We start from the raw sequence: 17,456 nt of genomic DNA on the forward strand, positions 1-17,456 counted from the left end.
CCCGCTACTGACGCCTGGAGAGGACCCGAGTTTGGGGGAGTCGTACAGACCGATCTCCCATCTCTTACCAGTGACAAAGACGCTTGAGGCATTACTCCTCCCGAGCCTCGTAGGAGATTTTCCATTCGCCGAGCATCAACATGGATTTCGAAGACTGCATAGCATGCCAACAGCTTTGCATGCCATCACCGCAAACACTTGCCGTGGCTTCAATCAGCCCAGGCCATGTGATAGGACGGTCCTCGTGGCGCTGGACCTATCGATTGAGGCATTCGAAATGGTCAGCCATGCCAAATTATTTGAGACAATCGCCAACACGTCCCTCCCGCCAGGCCTGAAACACTGGGTCGCGAATTATCTGTGTGGTCGCCAGTCATTTGTGGAATTTAGAGATAAGAAGTCGAAGTCCCAAGGTGGGGTGATATCTCCGGCACTATTTCACCTCTGCCTATCCACCATTCCACCCCCTCCAGACGACATAGAGATCTATAATATACGGACGATTGTACAATCATGGCATCCGTCGCAGTTCGGAGAGCGGCGTTCTGACAGATCTGAATATTATTCCACTGCGTGTCATGGCGACTGGTTAGAGTGAGTAGTGACTAAAAGTTAAAGTGAAAGTGAAATAAGTGATTTTTTTGGGAGCGATTGTTTTGACCAATTTTAGACTGTTTAGACGGAGGAGTTGTTTCAAGTCTGGATAGGATTTGTAAAGTGATAGTGAAGAGAACGAAGGGGAAGAAGGGGAGTGTAGGAGGTGGGGGACGTCAGATGGTGGTATTTGTAACGATTCGTCGGTGGCCCGTGCTGAACGGGAAGAGGGTAATCAATTATGCTGGCCAGTATGAGGAGCTCGATTAAAGGGAGGTTAAGGAAAGGAGGCGATTAAGGGGAGGTTGTCGGCGTAAGAAAGCGATGGCTGCTCGCGGCGCGTTGGTGGGTGTAGGTGGCGTGGGTGGGCGTCCGGCTGTTTCACAATCGGTGCCTGTCGCCCCCGTCGCTGTCACTGCCGTCCCGTCTGTGTTGGTTGCGAAGCCGGCGGAGACGTGGTCAGTGGTGGTGAAGGGCAAGTGGAAGGCGATAACAACTTCCGCAGAGGTTGTTAAGAAGGTGGGCCCCACACTTGGTGTGAGGGTTCACGGGGTGCGACCGACTCTAGATGGCGGAGCGGTTATCCGCACCACCTAGGTGGCTGCGAGGGACCGCATTACAGCGAATGGTAAATTTGAGGAAGTGGATGTCCACGAGAAGCTAGGCCTGATGAGTTCATGGCAGAGTTGTCTCCCTCAACTTGAATCATCGATCGGTGCGCCTGGCTTCCGCGCCTTGGATGCCGGAAAGTGGCGCTGCCAATGCCACCCTGGAGTGCACTCCGAAGGTGGCGGATAAGTTGTGCGAGGAGGGGGTGTACGTGAAGTGGTTCCGCTTTACCGCCCGGATGCAGGATGCGGTCTTCGCATGCCATCGGTGCATGGGTTTCGACCACAGAGTAAGGGATTGCCGCGTATAGGGTATTGTTTGTCGCCGTTGTGGATTGGGCGGACATGTGGCTTTGGCCAGTCCGAACCCCGTTCACTGTAGGAATTGACCCAGCGCTCGCTTGGTCATGAGAACTCTCTCTGACGTAGTTACTTCTGTGGTAGAAGAGCTTGCGTTGTTGGTGCTAGCGATATGGTTTGGAAGGATTTTCAGCGTGACTGCCCACAGGGGTTCATCTGTGCTCCTTATATATGAAACCTCATCATGGATCCCCAGCTGGGACGTCTCGCTGAGTCCTTCAAAATCAATGCACATCACCTGCTTATCCTGGTGCAAAATCACCTGCTTATCCTGGTTGAAGGAGATTCCAGACTAGCTCTGGAAACTCGCGGGGAGCTTGCCATGGGCATTGTGCGCGAATGGAGCCATCGTGTTGGTGTTGACGTCGCGCAGGACAAAACCGTGACAATGTTCCTCGAGGGCATCTTGTCGCAGAATCGTCCACCCCCGATTCGATCTGGTGAAGCTAGCATCAGGAACGTAGCGCTCGTAAAATATCTGGGAATGACTGTTTCAGAGAGAATGGGTTTCCTGGTCCATTTGGATCGGGTCAAAGAGAACATGACTGGAGTAGCCGGTATGGTTAAGCGTGTTCTGAGAAGCGATTGGGGTCTTAGACGTCGCGCTGTTCGGTCCATATATGATGGTCTATTTGTTGATTGCGCAAGTTATGGAGCGCCTGTATGGCACGGAATTGCTGCGGCAGTCTTAGGATGAAAGAAGATCCTCTTTTGTCAGAGGGTGGCAATGCTGGCTTGCTTGCCTATGTGTAGGACTTTTTTGACAGATGTACTACAGGTATTGCTTGGCGCGCCCCCGCTTGGTTTACTCGTGGGTTACATGGTCGTTCTGTATAGTGTGAAAAAGGCAATTCCATTAGTGCGTGAGGATTGGCTCACCGCTTCTGAGCTTGCAGTTGCCGATGTTAGGCGGCTAAAGGCACTTCTCTTGAAGCGTCTTAAAGATAGGTGGAAAACTAGAGGGACGAACAGCGACAATGGTCGGGTGATTTACAAATTTATTCGTGACGCGACGTTTGTACGAGACTGCCAGGACTTTGGTCTGGGCTTCATACCAACGGGACATGGTTCCTTTAATGCATTTTTGATTCAGAGGAATTTATCCGCGAAGGATAGGGCCCTTGAAGACGAAACGACTGTTGTAAGGCTGGCCAACTTTTCCCGGCAAGTATTTCTTTGGAGACGGACAAGACTTAGTGGGGGGATGAATACACGCTAGTTATCCATAACGAGGTGTTGCTGTACTGGCACAACTAGTGATTTGGTGCTGCGCATGGCATGGCCTGGCACCTGCCTTGCCCATGTTGATGCAGCGGCGTTTGGCCATAGTTTGGTTCCCGTAGCTTTCGTGTTTGGTCATCCGTGAGGGTGGCCGCATTGACTGTGAGTCCCACGTTGAAGCATATATGTATGGTGTAGCCCGTGAGGGCTGCAGTGTCCTGTTTGTTTATATCGTCCTGTTGTATGTTGTTTCGGGCGATTAATTTCTTCCATGTGTCCAAACCGGAAATGCTTGGGGTTCAACTGGTAGTAGTCTTCTAAGGCTACGAAATCTGACCGGATACTTTAATCTGGTACCACAGGTGTCAGGAGCCCCTGGAACTTCGGCTCCAGCCCGGCAATGGTAAGGCTCCAGTGGGGAGCAACGTGGTGGCCGTGGTTTGCACTAAATTGCGGGTAGAGCATATGCTCGGCATAGAGTTGCGTTTTCAACAGGGTGCCGTGACACCTAGATCTACTTGTTTGCACTTACAACTTGCTAACTGCTGTTTGCTGATACGTTTTTAATATGCGCTTTCAGATAAGACTGACTCGTGTTGCGTTACGCCAATGCGTTATATACCACTTCCTGGCCACATCGATGTTTCGAGAATACCAAATCTGGTAATTTCGCGATCTCTGCCAAAGCTGACCAGCATTGACACACATACAGAACATGACACTTGACAGACAAACACATACACTTACATCTATTGAACATTTCAGTTAGGGTGCAACCAAACAAAAGAAACCCAACAGACATTATTAAGATTAAGAGATTAACAACAAAGAATAATATAGAAATTCCAGGGAATACTAGAAACAATATGTGATGAAGTAATAAGAAAACACCCGGCAAACCAGAGTAGTTCTGGCTAAATTACGTTCCGGTAGATGCAGCCGCTTCAACTCCTACAGAGCAAGGATTGATGCCGACATTGAAGATGTATGACCCAGATCCCTGTGGACGCTCCCCATCTTAGTCGCAGAGTTCCTGAGTCTTGACACTCAACAGAAGCAATCAGACGAAAGATAAAGTACTACAAACTGCTACAACAACAACAACAACCAAATATGGGAAAGCTCGTGTGTCAACCAAAGAGCTGAGCTCCTTATCGAATATATTCTAAGTTGCAATCTGGCGATTTGTAATAAAGGGGATAAACCCACTTTTATTACCAGGAACAGACAGGAGGTACTAGATATTACCTTTGTATGGAAAGATATAAGTGGAAGAATATGCGACTGGGATGTGTTGGATGACCACAGCTTCTCTGATCATCGTTATATTAGTTTAAGCCTTGGCGAAAATACTGCAGAAGTGGTCCCTCGGCTAAACAGAAGAAAAGATGATTGGGATAAATTTCGGCACAAAATTTTCACGTCTATCCCTTCTAGACCAGAAAAGGAAGTGAAAACTAGATAGACGTAACGGTCAAGCGGATCACGAAGGCACTGAATGACTCGCTTGTGTCAGCATGTCCTAGAACCAGGCCAAGGGGCAAACAGCGATCTAAGGAAGGACTGCAGAAAACCCTTGAACAGAGCAAAAGCCACAAGTGCACCACACGATTGGGACACCTATAAGACTGAGCAAGGAAAATAAAAAATTATTACAAATCCTGGGCAGAATTCTGCAGATACATCTGAGGCCTCAAGGCCAAGGAAAAATCTGTCCTCGAGACTATTACCGTGGGGTATATTCAGAAGTCTGAGAATGTATGGACAATGTCTAATGAGTAAACACTAGAGCTACTCGTTTATAAACATTTCCCGGAATTTCTTCAACGGACAATGTGGCGCCAGAAGAGGTTGTTACTGGTATGCATTCGTCGGCAGGCCAGGCTAGTCGCCAGGCCCTGATGATGTATAACCGGCTGAATTACAAGCTGTGTCTGATAGTCTGATTCCCTGCCCTAGGGATAGGGACACGAAGGTCATTTTCATTCCGAAAGCAGGAAAAGCCTACCACACAAAGGCGAATGGTTTACGTCCTATTATTCTGTCATCCTTTATGCTGAAGGCTTTTGAGAGGATGATAGAAAGACATTGGTACGGTTTTTACTGTAGATGTTTTTCTTCCAATTAAAACCCAGTTCGTTTACAATTACTTTACTTCACAATGATTTATTGATCTACTTATTTGCTTTACAACTTGCTAACTGCTGTTTGCTGATACGTTTTCAATACGCGCTTTCAGATAAGGGTTGGTATTCTATTCTGCTTTCGGAATAGCTCCTGAAATTGTTAATTGTTCCGCTAGCGGAATTTGACAGCAAGCAAATGTTGTTATTTCCATACCAAAAGGCGTTTCTTTATCTGCACTAATTGTTTTCATTATTTTATATAAATTTTCTCTAATAAATAAAGAAAAACGAACCATTGAAACCAATAAAACAAGCAAAAATGATACCGGCAATAGTTTCAAGTGTTGCCACTATAATAGTTTTTGGCCATTTTCCTCAACGTTTCGCCGACGTTTTTTTATATGGAGTTTGACAACATTCCGCTTGGAAAGCTGAACAGAATACTCAGCTTAAAACTGACTCGTGTTGCTTTACGCCACTGCGTTATATACCTCTTGCTGCCCACATCGATGTTTCGAGAATACCAAATCTGGTAACTTCGCGATAGGTCCCCTCTTGATCTCTGCTAAAGCTGACCAGCATTGACACACATACAGAACATGACACAGACAAACACATACACTTACATCTATTTAACGTTTAAGTTAGGGGTGCAACCAAACAAAAGAAACACAACAGACATGATTAACAGTAAGAGATTAACAACAAAGAATTATATAGAAATTCCAGGGAATACTAGAAACAATATGTGAAGGAGTTGGAGTTTTTAGGCATAAGAAAATTTATTAATAACCTACATACTACAAGATGCATTACGGCAGGATTGGGATCTTCGGATCTAAAAAAGATGGGTCGGTAGAGGTACACCTCAAGGAGGTGTACTGTCTCCACTACTTTGGAATACAGCCATTTACAATATAAAGGGTGATTTTTTTGAGGTTAGGATTTTCATGCATTAGTATTTGACAGATCACGTGGGATTTCAGACATGGTGTCAAAGAGAAAGATGCTCAGTATGCTTTGACATTTCATCATGAATAGACTTACTAACGAGCAACGCTTGCAAATCATTGAATTTTATTACCAAAATCAGTGTTCGGTTCGAAATGTGTTCATTCACCGTAACGTTGCGTCCAACAGCATCTTTGAAAAAATACGGTCCAATGATTCCACCAGCGTACAAACCACACCAAACAGTGCATTTTTCGGGATGCATGGGCAGTTCTTGAACGGCTTCTGGTTGCTCTTCACTCCAAATGCGGCAATTTTGCTTATTTACGTAGCCATTCAACCAGAAATGAGCCTCATCGCTGAACAAAATTTGTCAAAATTTGAACACATTTCGAACCGAACACTGATTTTGGTAATAAAATTCAATGATTTGCAAGCGTTGCTCGTTAGTAAGTCTATTCATGATGAAATGTCAAAGCATACTGAGCATCTTTCTCTTTGACACCATGTCTGAAATCCCACGTGATCTGTCAAATACTAATGCATAAAAATCCTAACCTCAAAAAAAACACCCTTTATTATTGTTTCTGGAAGAAAAAGGTGTAAAAGTGGTTGCGTATGCTGGTGACGTGGCAGTTGCGGTTAGGGGAAAGTTTCCCAGCACTCTAAGAGATATATTGGGTTGCCCAAAAAGTAATTGCGGATTTTTCATATAGTCGGCGTTGACAAATTTTTTCGCAGCTTGTGACTCTGTAATTGCATTCTTTCTTCAGTCAGTTATCCGCTGTTACTTTTAGCTTGCTTTAGAAAAAAAGTGTAAAAAAAGTATATTTGATTAAAGTTCATTCTAAGTTTTATTAAAAATGCATTTACTTTCTTTTAAAAAATCCGTAATTACTTTTTGGGCAACCCAATACTTCAGGAAGCTCTACGTACAACAGCAAAGTGGGCTACCGAAAGTGGTCTAGGTATAAATCCGTGCAAGACAGAATTAGTTATTTTCACACGAGATACAAGATGAATACAGTGGAACCTGTCTCCTTGGGTGGAGAGAATGTTCCATTTACGGAAAGCGCAAAATACCTGGGTGTTTTGCTGGACAGGAAATTGAAATCCCAAATTTTGGAAAGGGCCAGAAAGGCACTCTTGTCCTATACAAGAGAGCCATTGGCAAAAGTTGGGGGTTTAGACCGCGTGTCATATACTGCGTGGGTATATACTGCAGTTGTCAGACCTATAATGCTATGTTGCTATAATGGTGTTGTGGTCTGATGGACGGCGCTTTAAAGGTCCACCTACTGCTCAATACATAACCGGATCCAAAGGATTGCTTGTTTGTGCATCACAGCCGCACTGAGGACGACATGATCTGATGCACTGAATTTAATGTTCTACATAAGCCTGAACTGGTAAATTATTGACAACTTCGTTGTCCTGGGTAGATATAATTTTCATTCAAATTTCATTGCACTGCACTGTTCTGCACTAAAATAAAACACGGCTTATGTTATCTAATTATACACTTTTTATAACTTCGAAGTACACGAAAATGCATTTAAACTGTATTGCAATTTTATCATTACCAAACATTTTTATATTTTTTGTAAATTTAGCACACAAACATCTGCAATTTTGTTAACATGTAAGTATTTTCATGCACGGTTCCCATATTTTTATTTAAAATCTTTGAAAATTATTGGCAACGTAACGAATTTTCATGAAATCAAAGAGTCGGCGTCAAGTTGTTTTCACATGCTTTTCATTGGGAAAGCATAAAACCGTTGGCAGCGTAACGAATTGTCATGAAAATGTGGCAACTTTTTCAGAGAAATGTGCTGAGAGAAGAAAACATTGAGAGCGACTCTACCAAAATAGAATAGAATCTATTTCAGCGTCATGACGCTAGACTCTGACTCTTGCGGCAGTTTTTTGCTTTAACCCATAAAATGTATGTAAAATAATTCAAGGCTGACTCTTGACTCTTTGATTGGGTTTAAACTCTATGAAGATGCACATAGCGGCGGCACGGATGAAGCAAAAATATTCGGCGCCGGCGGTTGCCATCGTGTCGGCTTCGTACATTGCCACTGACATACTCTTGACATGTGCACATGTCATTATCATATATTATAAAAGATATAAGACAGATCTGAAGTCGGTTGAAATGAAAGGTTTCGAGGAGGTAGTCTGTTCGTTTGCAACTTTTCGTAGAAAGGTCGAAAAAGTTGGCCCTGCTTATTTAAGTTCGAAAAAGAAACAGCAGTTCGTAATCGAACGCAGTGAATCAGAGGAGGAACTTTTCGACGAGTTTGATGTCGATGTTAATTATCTTAAATCTTTAGATCCAAAAGAATGGAAAGATCAAGACCACTATGCTGTTTTGGGACTGAAGAAATTAAGGTGAGTTGCAATGTGCATTTCCCCGTAAGTGTATTGAAATTGTTAATTCATTAGGTTTAATGCCACTGATGATGAAATACGACGTGCATACCGTAAAATGGTTTTACAGCACCATCCTGACAAACGAAAGGCAAAGGGCGAAGAAGTTAAAACGGATGACGACTATTTTACTTGTATTACCAAGGCATATGAGATATTGGGTAAGGACAACACTGAACTAATTGCTTCAATTGATAACTTCCGTTGCTCCAGGTACTCCAAAAACCAGACGCTCCTATGATTCAGTTGATCCAGAATTTGACGACGGTTTCCCAACTCAATCTGATATTGATAATAGATATTATGACTCTTTTCAAAAATATTTTAATTTGAATGCCAGATGGAGTGAGAAAAAGATTGTTCCTTCTTTTGGTGATATCAATTCTGCAAGAGAAGATGTTGAGCGGTTCTACAGTTTTTGGTACGACTTTAAATCGTGGCGAGAATTCAGTTATTTGGATGAAGAAGACAAAGAAAAGGGACAGGACAGAGACGAACGTCGGTGGATAGAAAAAGAAAATAAAGTCGCTCGAATTAAGCGGAAAAAGGAAGAAATGATGCGAATTCGAGCTCTTGTAGATCTGGCATACAATAATGATAAGCGCATTCAAAAGTTTAAGAATGAGGAAAAGGAGAAAAAACTTGCAGCAAAAAAAGCTAAGATGGATGCAGCGCAAGCACAAAAAGCTGAACAAGAAAGGATAATGCGAGAAGCTCTACTTGCAAAGGAAAGAGCGGAGAAAGCCGAACAAAAAAGAATAGAACAAATCAGAATGGAAAGAGAGCAAGTAAAAAAGGCAATAAAAAAGGAAAGGAAACTTCTTAGAGATAAAGCCAAAGATAACAAATACTTTGGAAATAATGAAAAAGAATCTCTTAAAAATATGGAGGGCGTTGAAAAGATTTGTGAAACTTTTTCGCTCTCAGAACTACAAGAACTTAATAAAAAAATGGAAAAATCATCTAAAGATGTTTTTTACGCTGCACTTAAGACCGCAGATATAAAAATAAAAGCAGATATAGCAGAAATTAACCAATCGCAAAATAAAAGTAAATTCAATACAAAAGTGGAGGGCGTAATTAAAGAAGTAAATAAGACGGAGAATTGGTGCAATGAAAATGTGCAACTACTCATTAAAGCAGTTAACCTATTTCCAGCTGGTACATCCCAACGATGGGATGTAATTGCTTCGTTTATTAACCAACACTCGGTAGTTGATGCGACTGTTACGGCTCGAGATGTTCTTAATAAAGCCAAAGCGCTACAAAATAGTGACTTTTCAAAAAACACACTTAAAACTCAAGCCAATGCAAGCGCCTTTGAAAGCTTTGAAAAATCCAAGAAAGAAGTGGTAACGTCGTCTGATATTACTTTGAATACTGAATTGTCATCCGAAGCCAATTGTAATTATGAATCCAAAGAGAATCAGTCTTCTAATCCTTCAAATACAAGTGGTAAACAATTAAAGTCTTCCGCTACTGCTCCAACAAAGGCATGGACTAAGGAGGAACAAGCTTTATTGGAACAAGCTATAAAAACGTTTCCCATATCAACAACAGATCGATGGGACCGTATTGCTGAATGTATTCCCAATAGGTCCAAAAAAGATTGCTTGCGAAGGGTAAAAGAGTTAGTTGAGTTGGTCAATTCTAAAAAAGAAGCACAACAATCGGTAAAATGATTTCAGGAAAATTACAACTTTATTACTCAAAATGGATTGAAATAAATTAAATGCAAATCATACAATACCTAAAATTTGCTTTTATTAGATATTCATTTAAACTGGATTTGTTTTAATAGTAAGTAAACGGATTTTCACATTATTTTCATTTTCTTCAATTGTATTGAGAAAATCCTTGCGAATGAAGGACTTTGTTGGGTTAATTCGGTTCGTACACAGAAAAAAATCAGTTCAATCACGAAATTAATTGACCCATCTAATTTATAAAATGAACTTCCTTCAATCACGAAAATGATAATATCAATAACAGTTTAAAAAGTAATTGAAAAAATTCAGTTAAGCAAATTGTACATTTAATTAAAAAATAACTGCAATTTTTAAATATTTTTTACTTGGTCCTATTAAAATATTGACATTTTTTGAAAATTCCAACTAATTTTTATACCATAAAATAGATCACTCAATTTTGAATATATTTGAGAAAAAAAACCCAAAGAAAAGAAGAAAGAATACCAACACATGTTGGCATCAGACGTCTCTTGACACAAACTTAGTTGTTTTTGTTTTCGTTGATCGACCACTATCACAACACAACAACAAGGAATAGCTGTTTACCTTTTCTTTTTACTTGATGCAAGCACTTCACTTTTCATCTGTAGTGTTAATTAAAAAAAGACTATTACTAAATTGAATAACTTACAATATGGGTGGAGAAGGGAAAACTCCTCCGCCACAACCAGTTCCTCCCCCCGCTGAAAAAAGGAAAGCTCAAATCTTGGCAAGGGAATAAAAAGTTTAAAAGACACCAACGGTTATCCAAATTTCTGTAGACAACATTCTGTCCACTTCCATACAAAATAAAATATCTGCAAATTACCAAGTTCAAGTTGAAAAGTCAAGTCTGCAAATGTAAAACAGTCTCAAAATCCAAATAATAACATGAATCCAAATCAAATAGAACATGCCGCAATAGTTCAGCAAATACCACAATAAACCCTAAACCCTACCCATCTTTGTTCTTCTCACCTCCGACCCACCCATACCCTGCCCATACTTTGTTCTTCTCACCTCCGACCCACCATTTAGTTCAAGAAGGAAAATTTGCGAACTTCACTTGTACGCTCGATTTCAAAAAAATTCCAAATAACTGTGTGAGTAAAAACAGCATGTAATACATTCTGTTTAAGCTTCGACAATTCAAACGCTGCTAACACATTTGCAGAACACCCCAAGCTTGTTGAAATAGGGCTGAAAGCGGAAATCCCTGATAGATTTGTACAAAGGTTTTATGTCGCCAAAAATGTCTCCATCTCCATAGATGAGGAGTTTCGGGATTCGATTGAAACTAATACCGCCATGGACGTTCTTTCTGTATATTGCTTTATGTGAAAAAATGACAAAACACTGATGTCACAACTGAAACGGTAAAAATTGGAATCATTTATGATGGTGCCCCTTCAGAAATTTTTATGAGCAGCGCCGGAATTATCCCCGAACTGTATGTAGCTGTATGTGGAATATTGCAAGTCGTTGTCGCTCCATAGGATAATAACTGGGGTGAAATATGGCGTAATTGGCGCTCCTGAAGCCAAGAGAATCCATCAAGTCGCTAGTAATTTGAAAACCGAACCGGCTATGCCAATATACAGCCATTCCAAATTCATCAAGGTCTACGATCTGGAAAAACCCGTATCTGAATTAGCCAACCAAATGTTTAAAGTACTCACCTTATTAAATAGCTCAGAAGGTTTCGACATCCCCCAGCGCTTTCGAAAAAGCCATAAATCCAGATTCACGCGCAAGCCATAAAACTTCAACAAAAAACAATGTTTGGAACCTCCAATCTTCACAGAAAAAATATAGATCTAAATTTGACCGATTAAATATGTATTGACTTATAAAAATCTTTTCAAATATGGTGTTAATTGCTATTATTATTTTTGATATTTTTTGTTTCACGGCAAAGGATTGATAAAGAATTCATACGCTAAATAAACATTTAAATCCCTTTTACATTGCTCATTAAATCCGGATTTAAAGTTCTCGTCAGCTGATTTTATAAAGGGATAACAGATGATAGAGCCATTAAATTCGGATTTAAAGGGAATTGTAAACGGCGTTTTAATTGTACTAATCAAATTGTTATTTAATATAATAAATTGTGTATTAACCGATATTATATTGTGTACCCTTTCCCGTTTATGAAACGCGAAAAGAATCATATATATACAGAGGCAAAGTAGCGTGGCTAAAAAAAAAAAATCAAGGAAATTAGAAGTGTAGCTATCCCTACACGGATAGCTGTGAGCACCACACAGGCTGTTACGTGTGCCTATTGCAGCTTGGGGATATTTTCCGGGCACCGGCTAGCTTCGTTGACATCTCTGGGGAGGTCCCAACCCTATATCCTCGCCCTAGGCCCGTAGACAATAAAAAAAACGATATACATTCAAACACAAAAAAAAACGTTACTTACACCTGAACTTTCACATTCCATTTGTTTTGGGAGATCGTCCTATGACCTCCGGCCGCCCGCCCTACCTTGGTCAACATTCCATCATATTCATGTGACCCCACAAACCCGCCCACATCACCTAACTTACCACTTTACATCCAATTAACTTTAACGCATCATGATTATAATTCAAGACATTATTAACATATTTATTGAAATAAAACTAACACTAACATAAATATATGTATCTCTTCTAATATCTATTTGGTTATTATTTTTGTTCGGTCAAAGTACCAAAAATAAAAAAGAATAGATAAAAATGATTATAAATAAAACGATCGGTCTTTTGAACCTAAAATTTAACGATCGTAGAACCCTCAAAGTCTTAATAAATTATTTCTGACTAATTAGTCCAATTAAACGTCTTTTAATTAAATTCCCCTCCTGGCCTAAAGGAGCTCGCTTAGGTAGGTTCTAAGGGTAAGTATTTTTTTCACCCAAAAAAAGGTAACTAGTAATCATGTTTAAAACCACAAAAAAAACTCTTTGGGGGCCCTATCACCCAATTTCTTTCAGTGTATAAATAAAAAAAAAGGTAGGTCAGAGTAAAATGATAATTAAAAAAGGTAAAAATAACAGGTAAATCAAATATAGCAAATAAAATAAATAAATTAAACAAACTACATTCTTGATCAGAAAAATAACATAAATATAAATAAATAAACTTAAATATTAATAATATTGGTCATGATAATTATAGATCTTTTTGTTATATGGTGTGGCTCGTTTTGTTAATGCCAAGATTTTTGTCGCATCAGTCTCGTTGGCTACTTGTATCATGCGAGACAATATTAATGGAGCGATGCGATCGAAACTAAAACAACAAGTGTAGTGGATGTCGAAGTTGGTGCCTGAGGGTAAATGTGTGCGTGAGTACCAAAACGATGACACACAAGATTATATATATGCGTCTGTGGATGACAATAAAGCACAAAAGAACAACAAAAACAAAGCTGGTAGAATTGTGGAATTCAATTTTTGTTGTGGTGCTGAGCTTTTGCTCTCACGGACGTCCATGTATAGGTGGTTTAACCACTTCGTTACAGCAAAAGACAAATTGAAGAAGTGGTGACGTCTAGATGGAGTTGCTGTAATGGTGAACCATAGGAAGGACGGACTTTCTATTTCTTTTTATTTAAATTCTCGGCCACAGAAAATAATAAAAAAAATTGAGTGGAATGTTCTTACCTTATCCCTGCAACAACCGCTCGTTGCGACGTGGATTTTCGGGCTACCACGGTGTAGGAAGCAATGCCAATATTCTCTTAGACAATTTTTCAACTAGATTTATAACGCCGCCTGAAAACAGGGAACATTTTCACTTTGGAGCACACAAAAAAAACTAACCCAAATAAAATTACCTTTAGCAATCACAGGGGCATTAATTATTTAAATAAAAATTGTCTTTAAGCTCTATCCTCCAATTAATAACCAAAAACGACACTAAAAAAAACATCTTTATCTTTAAATTTACTCTTTCATATTACTGTCACTTTTTTTCAACACTCACTATAGATCACTAATATTCTGTGCCTGCTCAGCACCACTTTCTTCACACTAATGGCGTTTTTCCCCTTTCTATGCCTTTTTATAGGCCAGAGTTGATGCAATGGCGTATTTCCAGACACGACATATTGGACGCTGTCCGACATTTTTACTAAATATTCTCACAATTATCGTTATATTTGGCCTTTTCTAACAATTCATCTCGGTTTCGAATAATTTTCTCTCATAACCGCTACGAATTTATGAATGAATCAACCTACTACACGTCATTATCAACCGTACTCTACGGATCCCACTAACTACCAACAACTTACTACGAGTAGTAATGAGTGGCAATATCGGCCGATAACACCGTGTCCTGCTGTCAAATGTGAATAATGCCAACCTGACTCTCATTAACACGCAGCCGTCAGGGAGTACAGAAGCCGTCAGGGAGTACACGAAGGCCTAAAGGCCCACCCGAAAGGCCTTTCCACGCAAAATTTTTTTCCCCCATTCTTTCTATTCTCCTTGCGTCCCGAAAGTGGGGACAATATGTCCAATTAGGCCACGCAACAAGGCTGGGACATTGAGCTCCAATTTGTGTGGTGTTCATTGCTATCACGACAAGCTAAGCTGCAAGCTACCGGGCGCGTCCACAGGTTGCGGATAGTGGAATGCTCCATACGAAGTAGCTGCAACGGCAGTCGCGGACAATCAGCGGTATCGATCGGAGTCTCAGTGAGAGGCCGGACGGCACCGTCTCTTGTACAAATACTGAGTGCCTTTGATGCGCAATATGACAAGGCGAATAATTGGCGTGTTTAAATAACCAATGTCCACCCTGATCCCGCGGCGATCGGTCCTTTGGACCGAAACGAGCTTGCTCATCTAGAGGAGCTTGACGAGGATCGCCACCTCCACATTAAAATGTGGCTACAACAACAATAACCCTACATAAAATTAATTTTTTCTATTACATTTATTAAAGTAAAATAAATGTATTTTGAAAAATGTTGCGGTAAAATAGTGTATTGCAGAAAAATGTCAGATGTTTACAAATAGAATGAGTAAATTGGAGGACATTGTAGAATGTAAACGTGGTATTTATAAATACAAATTATTATTATTATCTTATTTTAATATTTTATTATTCATATATAGATTATATAAACTTGGGCGCTGAAGATGGAAGATAACACATGTGAATATAATTTTCTTTTTTAATTGAATGTACAAATTTCCTTATTGAACATAGTACTATGGTACTATGTTTGTTTTTTACCGCTGAAACCCCATTTTTTCGCGGTTACTTCTTTAAAACACTACACAAATAACAGTGATAAAATAATAATTTTATTAAAATTTGACCATAAGTAATGGGGGAATGTCCTACTGAATGAAATCAACAAGTTATTTTACTTTAAAATCTATTATCTAAAAAAGTAATAGGCGAAAAATATCCCGAAAAGCGAATATAGTACCAGCCTTTAAGCGCAGTATGAACCTCTGGCGAAATTTTCGTTGCCGGTACCGTTAAGAAAATTTCGCTTGCAGGTACGCAGCTCAAGTGAAAATTTCTTGGCGCAACAGGGTGACATAATAGGCATTGCTGAATTTTTTCTTGCAACAACGAATGAAAATGTATGTTTTAATAGCTTCATGCAGCATAAAGTAAAGTTATTTGCAAATAAAAACGATTAACTACAGCACATATGTAAAGTACATACAGTAGTATTTAATCAATCCGAACCCAAGTAGGTTGTATGTTGATAGAAATTTAAACAAAATAGTGATTAATACATCTTTGCATGATACTTGAATATATAATTATTAAAAAAGAAAGATCTAAGACCCAAAACAATTGAAATAAAAAAAACACAAAATTAAATTAAAACGTAAACCCTAAGACCCCAACGCACATTCTATTAACAATAATAAAATATATGTTTATGAAACGTAAAGGTGATTTTGGTAATTGTCAATGAAAATGGATTCTTTAATAGGTTAATTATTTTAAATTTAATTATTTTAAAAGTTTGAAATTAGTATTTTTTTATGTGCTAGACCATACTGAAACCTATTTTATATCAGCATGTAGATTATTCTAGAGCCTTGCAATGCGAATTACAAAAGCTTTTTCGAAAATATTGTGGGTAAAATTCTCCACAAGAAGTTGAGAGTTTCTAGTAGTATTTAAAAATTAAAGTGCGAAAAAAGATAGGAGGGCTGGCGGCGTTTAATAACGTTAAAAAAGTGACATCTAGTATTCAAAAACTGTTCAAAGGTAATACCGAGAAATTCCTTGGTAAAATTAAGGTAGTCACGTCTACAGCTTTTTCCATAAACATACCGATGTTAGAACGATTTGATCCCATGCATTCGGCACCATATAAAATATGACGCATGAGTAAGGATTTATTAGCCAAATATGATTTAAATTCGGCCAAAATTAAAAATCGATGTTTGGCGCCATCTTGTATTGTACACAACTATTTCTCAGTGGCGGCATAAATGTCTTGGATGCAACCATGACATAATTACCAGGTAACGCACCGTAAACAGCTGTATACCAATTTTTCTCGCGACGTGCACTATCTGTCAACGAGTTTTGGTTGTGTGTGTATTATAGTTAAGAACCATGGCACACACAAACAACGAAAAATGGCGCGAACTAGTTACATACACTAAATCAGAGTTGCACTAATCACTGATTTTGACCTGTAAATTAATATATCTAGGTTGTAGCGCATCTGACTAGCAAACGCCAAATCCCACTGGCGGCAAAAAGTAAAGGTAAAACCTATATGGAAAAATTGTAAAATAAAAGAGTTTAATTAAAAACAAGTAAAAGCGTGCTAAGTTCGGCCAGCCCGAATCTTATATAACCTGCACCATGGATCGGATTTGTCGAGTTCTTTTCCCGGCATCTCTTCTTAGACAAAAAAGGATATAAGAAAAGATTTGCTTTGCTATAAGAGCGATATCAAGATATGGTCCGGTTTGGACCACAATTAAATTATATGTTGGAGATCTGTGCAAAATGTCAGCCAATTCGAATAAGAATTGCGACCTTTGGGGGCTCAAGAAATAAAATAAAGAGGTCGATTTATATGGGAGCTGTATTGGGCTATAGACCGATTCAGATCATAATTAACACGTGTGTTGATGGTCATGAGAGCATCCGTCCTACAAAATTTCAGGCAAATCGGATAATAATTGACACAGGATATCATAACAAAACACGTCGTGCAATAACTCATTCAAATTGGATAAGAATTGCGCCCTCTAGAGGCTCAAGAAGTCGAGACCCAAGATCGGTTTATATGACAGCTATATCAGGTTATGGACCGATATGGCCCATTTACAATACCAACCGACCTACACTAATAAGAAGTATTTGTGCAAAAGTTCAAGCGGCTAGCTTTACTCCTTCGGAAGTTAGCGTGCTTTTGACAGACAGACGGACGCTAGA

At 39.6% G+C, this 17,456-nt stretch overlaps 1 protein-coding gene and 1 long non-coding RNA gene across 2 annotated transcripts; one reads left to right on the top strand and one right to left on the bottom strand.

Annotated features, from left to right (window-relative positions):
* Nucleotides 1–7,955: 7,955 nt before the first annotated feature.
* LOC106092141 (dnaJ homolog subfamily C member 2) lies at nt 7,956–10,055 on the top strand. The gene is made up of 3 exons (XM_013258912.2): nt 7,956–8,260; nt 8,315–8,460; nt 8,513–10,055. Exons 1-3 carry the CDS (start codon nt 8,025–8,027, stop codon nt 9,979–9,981), a joined length of 1,851 nt encoding a protein of 616 aa, XP_013114366.2. The 5' UTR covers nt 7,956–8,024; the 3' UTR covers nt 9,982–10,055.
* A 3,064-nt stretch (nt 10,056–13,119) lies between these two features.
* On the bottom strand, nt 13,120–14,918 carry LOC131998530 (uncharacterized). Its single transcript, XR_009398767.1, has 4 exons — nt 14,007–14,918; nt 13,858–13,939; nt 13,685–13,795; nt 13,120–13,617 (listed from the first exon to the last, which is right to left on the bottom strand). It is a non-coding gene; the product is annotated as an uncharacterized LOC131998530 (long non-coding RNA).
* Nucleotides 14,919–17,456: the final 2,538 nt, after the last annotated feature.

The sequence above is a fragment of the Stomoxys calcitrans genome, chromosome 1, assembly GCF_963082655.1.
Source record: "Stomoxys calcitrans chromosome 1, idStoCalc2.1, whole genome shotgun sequence".
In the NCBI taxonomy this organism is placed as follows: domain Eukaryota; kingdom Metazoa; phylum Arthropoda; class Insecta; order Diptera; family Muscidae; genus Stomoxys; species Stomoxys calcitrans.